The sequence below is a fragment of the Haliaeetus leucocephalus genome, unplaced genomic scaffold, assembly GCF_000737465.1.
Source record: "Haliaeetus leucocephalus isolate CR32 unplaced genomic scaffold, Haliaeetus_leucocephalus-4.0 Scaffold402, whole genome shotgun sequence".
Lineage (NCBI taxonomy): Eukaryota > Metazoa > Chordata > Aves > Accipitriformes > Accipitridae > Haliaeetus > Haliaeetus leucocephalus.
The window spans coordinates 11,212-18,312 of NW_010972838.1; the positions used below are offsets into that span (position 1 = coordinate 11,212).

Consider the following 7,101-nt stretch of genomic DNA (forward strand, 5'->3'; position numbering starts at 1 on the left):
GGGGGGGGGGGCGGGCCCCAGCCTCCCCCAGCCCCAAAATCTGCCCCACACCTCCCTCAGCCCCAATACCCACCCCATAGCGCTGCCCTAAATCTCTTCCAGCCCCAGTACCTGGCCCCCCAACCCCCAAAATACCTTCCCTCCAGCCCCAATACCCACCCGAGCCAGCCCCACACCCCCCTCCAGCCCCAATACCCACCCCACAACCCCAAAACCTTCCCCTCCAGCCCCACATCCAGCCCCCCAAACCCTCCAGCCGCCATTGCACCCCCTCCCCACCCCTCCTCAACCTTGGTCTGCTCGTTGCGGCTGGCCTCCCGCAAGGCGCCGGCCCCATCCCCGTGCAGGCGATGCCGCAGAGCCGCCAACCGCTCCAAAGGCCCGGCTACGTCGGGAGAAGCAAGGAGCTGACGGGCACGATCCTGCCAAGTGATGGCTCGTTCGGTCAAACACTGCAAGGCTTCGCCCTCCGGCAACCGCACCGGCAGCTTCTGCAGAGCCACCAGCAACGCCAAGATGGTTTCCAACCGGGGACGCCGCGATCGTTGGCAAAGAGGGCAGAGAAATTTGGCGTCCCACTCCCACCAAGCCGGAGAGGGCTTTTGAGAGCCTAAGCGGGGCCAGGCTACGCAAGCACCATGAAACCAGTCCCGGCAGAGCTGGCACTGCAGCATGCCGGGGCTCGCCGGTTGCCCGCAGACGCAGGAGGGTGGTCCGGGACCCGGGAGGGGTGGCGCAGCTTTTTGAGCGTTGGCGTGGCGTAGCCGGAGCATCCCCTCTTTTTCTTTCTGCTCTCCTTCTTTAAACGCCACGATCTGGGGGGGGCGAAGAGAGACGTGAGCGGTGGGGGGATGCAGGGTGCTGCCCCACAGCTTTGCTCCCCTGCCCCCCAGCAAAAACTCTGCTCACCACAGCACCGGGGTCACGGAGATCCTGCGCCGAGAGCCCCAAGCTCTCGGCATCCAGTTTGTAAAGCCCCGGCTCCTGCCGCCACTTGAGCCGCTTGCTGCTATCGGAGCCGGCGTCAGCACAGGGACACAGCACCTACAGAGATGTAAAGGGGGTCACAGCATGGTCCCCAGGACCCGTCGTCCTTCCCCCCGCCAAGGTCCTTGTCACCCACCTCCAACAAGGTGTAGCAGGAATTTTTCTTCAGGAAGGTACGGGAAGCTTTATCCCGCCAGGAATGAGCTGTGCCAACCTGCACCTCCAGCTGCCGCAGCTCCTCTAGCCGCACCGGTAGATCCCGGCCCACCGCCACCAGCCCCTCCAGGTCATCCAGGCAGGGGTAGTGGTCACCGTTCTGGGGTGGAGGGGGGAAGAAGGGACAGAGGTGAAGTGGGGGGGTTTAAGAGCCCCCCCACCCCAGCCCAGGGCAAAAAGGGCGTCCCCAGAGCCAACCTGGATCTCCTCCACGTCGGCGATCCAGGCACGGGCCTTGGCCAGGGCTTCTTTCAGCGCTTGGATGTTGGGCAGGAGAGCCGGGATGTTTTCTGCTTCTTTGATGATGGCAGCCAACGTGGCCGGGGGGTGTTTCTGCCTGCAGGAAGGGGGTGAGAATCCAGGCGTCCAACCGCTCGACTCCCCCACCCCTGAGATCCCAGAGACCCCCACAAACCCAGGTCTGGTCCCCACAAGGGTCTGGCCCCAGCCTGGCTCCCCTGGGGAACAGAGGCAGCCAAACCCCAACCCCCTTTATCCCACCTCCTCACGGGGGCAGCCCCAAGCCCCTTTATCCCCACCTAGAGATACAACGAGCAACCCACAGCCCCTTTTCCCCATGGGGACGCATCCTGACCTGGCCTCCAGGCACATCTGAGCTTTCTCCTCCCAACGCTGAGCAATTGTGAGCAACTCCTGCAGCTCTGCCATGGCCACATCGACGGCCGGGCTGGGAGCGACGGTACGACCGGCCCGGATGAGACCCCTCATGACGGGGAGGGGGACACGAGCGCGAGGGGACCGCAGGGTGGCCGTCACCTCCTCTAACCAAGCGGCCTGGGCCAACTGCCGTTCCAACCGACGGCTCTCCGGCACCTCCACACCCAACCGGGCCCCTCGTTCCAGCAGTCCCCGCAGAACCGCCGGCCCCGGGGGGGCCGACTCCAGCGCTGCCCGTGCTTCTGCTTGGAAAGCCTCCACACGCTCCAGCAAGGCCTGGAGGTGGCAAGGACAGCATCAGTAACACCCTGTCCCCCTCACGAAAGAGGTGGGGGGATACAGAAGGGCCCCCCCCAGCTCACCTGGACCTCCCCGATCTGGTGCATGACGCAGGGCAGCTGGTTCATCTGCTCCAGGAAGGCACGGAGCTCCTCCACAGTCAGCGAGGGCGCTGGTACCCTGCAGTCCCAGGGCGGGGGGTATGTCACTCCCAGGGTGACCATGGGGACAGGGTTGGGGACATGGGGGTGGCTGGGACCCAGGGGGACAGAGGAGGACTGGGACAGGGACATGGGGGTCAATGGGGTCCACAGGGGATGGGAGGGGGACACAGGTGTGGCTAAACTGTGGGGGATGGGATAGGGACATGGGGGACAGGATGGGACCCACAGGGGAAGGGACAGGGACATGGGAGTGGCTGGGGTCCACAGGGGACAGGATGGGGGACACTGGGGTGGCTGGAATACAAAGGGGACAGGATGGGGTCCATGCGGGATGGGACAGGGACACGAGGGTGGCTGGGGGGCATGGGAACAGGATGGGACAGGGGTGGCTGGGGTCTACGAGGACAGGACAGAGACACGGGGCACGGGATGGGGACATGGGGAAGCAGAAGAGGGACACGGAACTGGCAGTAGACCAAGACAACGGAACAGGGACACGGGGAAGAGGAAGAAGAACCAGTACGGTGACATGGAGCTGCCAGGGACACAGAGGGAAGGCTGGGGACACTGTGGGGGGACACGGGGGACACTCACCCCGTCTCCTGGGAGCTGATGAGCCCCAGGGCCTCGGAGACGCAACGTTCGGCCTGACTCAGGCAGCCCTTGAGCCGATGCAGCAGCTCGTTCTCAGGGAACTTGCGCTCCCGTGCTTCTGACTCCAACGCCCGCAGCTCCTCCAGCGCTGGCCGGGAACAGCCGGGGAGGGTCAGAGCTGCGCCCCAAAACCTCCCTGAGCCCCCCCCCAATCCTCCCGGCCCCCCAACTCACTCCGCTTGCGGCCGTCTTCCACCTCCAGGGCAATGCGGACTTTGTTGGCCCAGGTGTCGAAGGACTCGGCTCGCACCTTCAGCTTGTGCAGCATGGCTGGCAGCTCGTCCAGCGTGTAGCGGTACCTGGGGGGCAGTCAGCAAGAGTTTTGGGGCGATCATCACCACCCTACGGGCATTAGGAGGTCATTGGGAGCCCCTGGTTGTGCCCGTGGCCTACCCCAAGGGTACGGTAGAGGCAAATAGGACCCCCAAACTGTGCCCACGTCCTCCCCACAGGGCACAGTGGGGCTGCTGGGGGCCTCCATGTCCCCCCCTCCACCAGCACGAGGTGGGGGGGGCAATCGAATCCCCAGGCCATGCCCTTGTAACCCCCCGAGAGGGATACTGAGGCCTGCAACACCCCCAAACCATCCCCACGTCCCCCCAGGGGTACACCAAGACCCCCAGCACCCCTAAACAACACCTACATTCCCCCCAGGGGCACATCAAGGTCCACAGCCCCCCCAAACTTTACCCACACCCCTTCAGCATAAACCAAGACCACCAGCACCCCCAAACCATACCCATGTCACCCCCAAACTGTACGCACATCCCCCCCAGGAGTAAACCAAGACGACCAGCACCCCCAAACCCTACCCACATCCCCTCTTGCAGAGCCACCGAGTCCCACAGCACCCCAAGACCGTGCCCACATCCCCCCCAAATCATGGGGGACATCCCCCGCACACCTGAGGTACTGCTTGCTGCGGGGGCACTTGCAGAGATCGTCCATGTGGTAGAGGCAGACGAGGCACTGGGGACAGTCGTAACAAGCCAGCGCCGAGAGGAAACATGTCGTCTTGCATTTATCGCACTGCCGCTCGTCGTCCGGCAGCAGCTCGAAAGCCTCCCGCTCCGCCTCCGTGATACCCTGGGGCAGGGAGAAGCCATAAAACATGATCATTGGCCCCCATATAGCCCCCCCAAATTTTTGCGGGGTTCCACCAATGTTCCCCCACCTTTTCCAGCAGCGCTTTGCGGAGTTTACGCTCCTCCTGCACCAGCACGAACATCTCTTTGTGAACGGCGGCCGCCAAGTTGAGGTCCAGCTTTTCGGGGCAAGCTGCCATCTTGCAGATGAGTTCCTCGTGGGAGAAGACGCAGTAACGTCGCAAACGTCGGTAGTGCTCGATGCACTGCCTGCCAGCGGGCAGCTGCGGGTGATACCGGGTGTTATGGGGGACCCCCAAATTTGGGGGAACCCCAAAACGCATTCCCCAATGGAGCCGGGCATCCCCGGCTCGAATCATGGTGCTGGATCCCCCAAAATTCCAGCTCAACACTCCGAGCTCCCCAAGCATCCTCCCCGAGGAGCACCCAGACCAAATTTAGGGTTCTCACCCCAGATTTTGGGGTTTGTCCTGGAATTTTGGGTTCACCCCCAGGTTTTTGGGGGCAGAGGGGCTCACCCAGTCAGCGGTACAGAAGTTCACGGCCTCAGCAAAGTTGTAACCCTGGTTGAAACCGCTGTGGTATGCCCGGGGGAAGGTGATGACAAATTCGCCGGCGCACTGGTTGGTCCTTACGACCTAAAAGAGAGACAAAATTCGGGGTAAGGGGGGGGAGATAAGGAGTTTTGGAGGGCTCTGAGGGGATCCCGATACTCACAGGCACACCATGGGCCATGAGAGTGTTGGGGTTCATGAGGGTGACGAGTTGGTGGAGCAGGTCGGGCTGGCTCTCGAAGAGCTCCGGCGTCAGCTTCTTCATCACCTCTTCCAGGTGCTCAGCCGCGAAGGAGGGGACCCCGTACCACGTCTTGGGCTCACCCCTGGGGGGGGGGGGGGCGGTACGGGGTCAGGGGCACCCCAAAAAACCTCCTCCCCCCCATACCACATCTTGGGCTCGCAGCACCCCAAAAACCTCTTCTCACTCCATACTGCAGCTTCAGCTTGCCCCAGGTGGGGGATGAGGTCAGGGCACCGCAAAAAACCTTCTCTCACCCCATAACCCATCTTGGGCTTGACCCTGGGGGGTTGTGGCATTCCAAAAACCTTCTCTAGCCCCATACCCCATCTTCAGCTTGCCCCTGGGTTGGAGATAAAGTCAGGGCACCCCAAAAAACCTCCACCTGCCCCAAACCACATCTCCTTGCCCCAAGGAAGTTGTGACACCCCAAAAAAAACCCTCCTGCCCCATACCACATTGTCTGCCTGCCCCTGCACAGGGGGGCAAGGTCAGGGGCACCCCAAAACCTCTCCTTCCACCTCCCATCATCACCCCTCACCACCCAAACACCCCCCCCAAAGCCGCCCACCAGTGGAGGTAGTTGATGGAGTAGCTCCAGTGGTCCTCGATGTGCCAGCAGAAGGCGGAGAAGACCATCCCCACGTAGAGCCAGGGCACCTTCATTCCCGAAATATCAGCGTTGATATGGCACAGCACCGACTGCTTCAACACCGGCATCACGTTCAGGTTCCAACCGCTGCCGGCGTACTCCTTCGGGGGACGTAAAGACAATGTCACCCCCACCACGGGTGACGGTGACACCCCCGTGGGGTTGGGGTCTCCCTCACCTCCTCCTCCGGCGAGAGCTTCCTTTTGCCGTCGCTGATGGGGAAACCGCTGCCGAATTCCTTGGAGTGGATGTCGGCGCCATACTCCACCGTCACGTCCTCCTCGATGCTGTTCACCAGCCGCCAAAATTCTTTCTCTACCAGCTCTGTGGGGACCATCTGGGGAGAAAGTGGGAGGGATGTTAGGGACTTGGAGGGGCTCGCGGGGGTCCCAGCAGGGTCCCAAGGATACTCACATGGACGGGCATGTTGAAGTAGTCGGCTTTGAAGGAGTCGGCCATCTCCCCGAAGCTCTGCAGGGTGTATTCCCGCGTCGCCTGCTCGAAACCAAAAGCCTCCGGCGGTCGCTTGCACTCCTGAAGAAGAGGGATGGGGGGGGTCAGGGTGGGGGTCCCCAGCCCCACAGACATGACGTGGGGGTCCCTAACAACATAGATGGGATGAGATGTGAGGCACAGGGTTGGTGTGCGGGTCCCCAGCCCCACAGATCGGATAAGATATTGAGTCGGGGGTCCCTAACCCCACAGACAGGGGTCCCCAGCCCCACAGACAGGACTGGATGCAATTCAGGGGGGTCCCAGCCGCTCAGATAGGACAGGCCACGAGTTGGGGGTCCCCGGCTCCACAGCTAAGATGAGACACGACACAGAGGGTCCCCAGCCCCACAGCCAGGACACGACGCAAGATGGGGGTGTGCAGGGCACGACGTGGGTGTTTGGGGAGGGGTCCCCACGTCCCTCCCAACATCCTCACCGCCATGACGCATTTGGGGCAGCGCCAGATGCCTTTGGGGATTTCGGGCAGGGGCGGGAGGAGGCAGAAAATGTGGTAGTTGTCGTCGCAGCCGTCGCAGAGCAGCAGCTTGTCATCCTCGTCCCCTCGCGAGCAGATCCGACAGATGTAAGAATCGACCTGGAGAGAAGCAGAAGGGGTTGGGGTGAGGCTCTGCCCCACAGCGTTGTGTCCTCCCCAGCCCCATGGCACGGGGTACTTACGAACTGGCTGTTGCTGTGGCTGCGGCGCAGACGCATGGTCATTTTGGTGCAGGGCTCGGGGCTGTGCCGCAGCTCCTCCTTCCCCTCCAGGTAAGCACGGGGGGACGCTGGCTCCACCTTGGCCTCGGGTCCCACTGGTTCCTCCTTCACCACCACGGTGGGGGGACACTCGGGACCATCTTTATCTGGGGAGCAAAGAATTAGGAGGGCGGATGTCACAGCTACTCCCCTGTGCCCCCCAAGTCACCCCAGAGGGGTTCCCCCCATACCTTTCTTACGTAGGGTCTTGTCTTTGGCCACCAGCCCCAACCCCAACATTTTGGGGCCAGCCCCATAGATCTGCAGCTTTTTCAGCTCCGGGTTTTTCTCAATGTCCTCCTCCGTTGGCTCCGGCTGC

General features: G+C 62.6%; 1 protein-coding gene across 1 annotated transcript in view; it reads right to left on the reverse strand.

Moving 5' to 3' along the window:
• KDM5C (lysine (K)-specific demethylase 5C) overlaps positions 1 to 7,101 on the reverse strand; it is a gene marked incomplete at its 3' end in the record, with an annotated part of 11,831 nt that overhangs the window by 1,616 nt on the left and 3,114 nt on the right. The window contains exons 6-23 of the mRNA XM_010573978.1: positions 6,974 to 7,097; positions 6,705 to 6,889; positions 6,463 to 6,621; positions 5,946 to 6,065; positions 5,710 to 5,868; positions 5,451 to 5,632; positions 4,802 to 4,964; positions 4,603 to 4,722; positions 4,153 to 4,347; positions 3,883 to 4,064; positions 3,153 to 3,277; positions 2,919 to 3,066; positions 2,244 to 2,340; positions 1,799 to 2,157; positions 1,402 to 1,540; positions 1,124 to 1,303; positions 910 to 1,044; positions 291 to 815 (exon numbers count right to left, since the gene is read on the reverse strand). Coding sequence (XP_010572280.1) covers positions 291 to 815; positions 910 to 1,044; positions 1,124 to 1,303; positions 1,402 to 1,540; positions 1,799 to 2,157; positions 2,244 to 2,340; positions 2,919 to 3,066; positions 3,153 to 3,277; positions 3,883 to 4,064; positions 4,153 to 4,347; positions 4,603 to 4,722; positions 4,802 to 4,964; positions 5,451 to 5,632; positions 5,710 to 5,868; positions 5,946 to 6,065; positions 6,463 to 6,621; positions 6,705 to 6,889; positions 6,974 to 7,097 — 3,297 coding nt within the window. The remainder of the gene's footprint in view (positions 1 to 290; positions 816 to 909; positions 1,045 to 1,123; positions 1,304 to 1,401; positions 1,541 to 1,798; positions 2,158 to 2,243; positions 2,341 to 2,918; positions 3,067 to 3,152; positions 3,278 to 3,882; positions 4,065 to 4,152; positions 4,348 to 4,602; positions 4,723 to 4,801; positions 4,965 to 5,450; positions 5,633 to 5,709; positions 5,869 to 5,945; positions 6,066 to 6,462; positions 6,622 to 6,704; positions 6,890 to 6,973; positions 7,098 to 7,101) is intronic.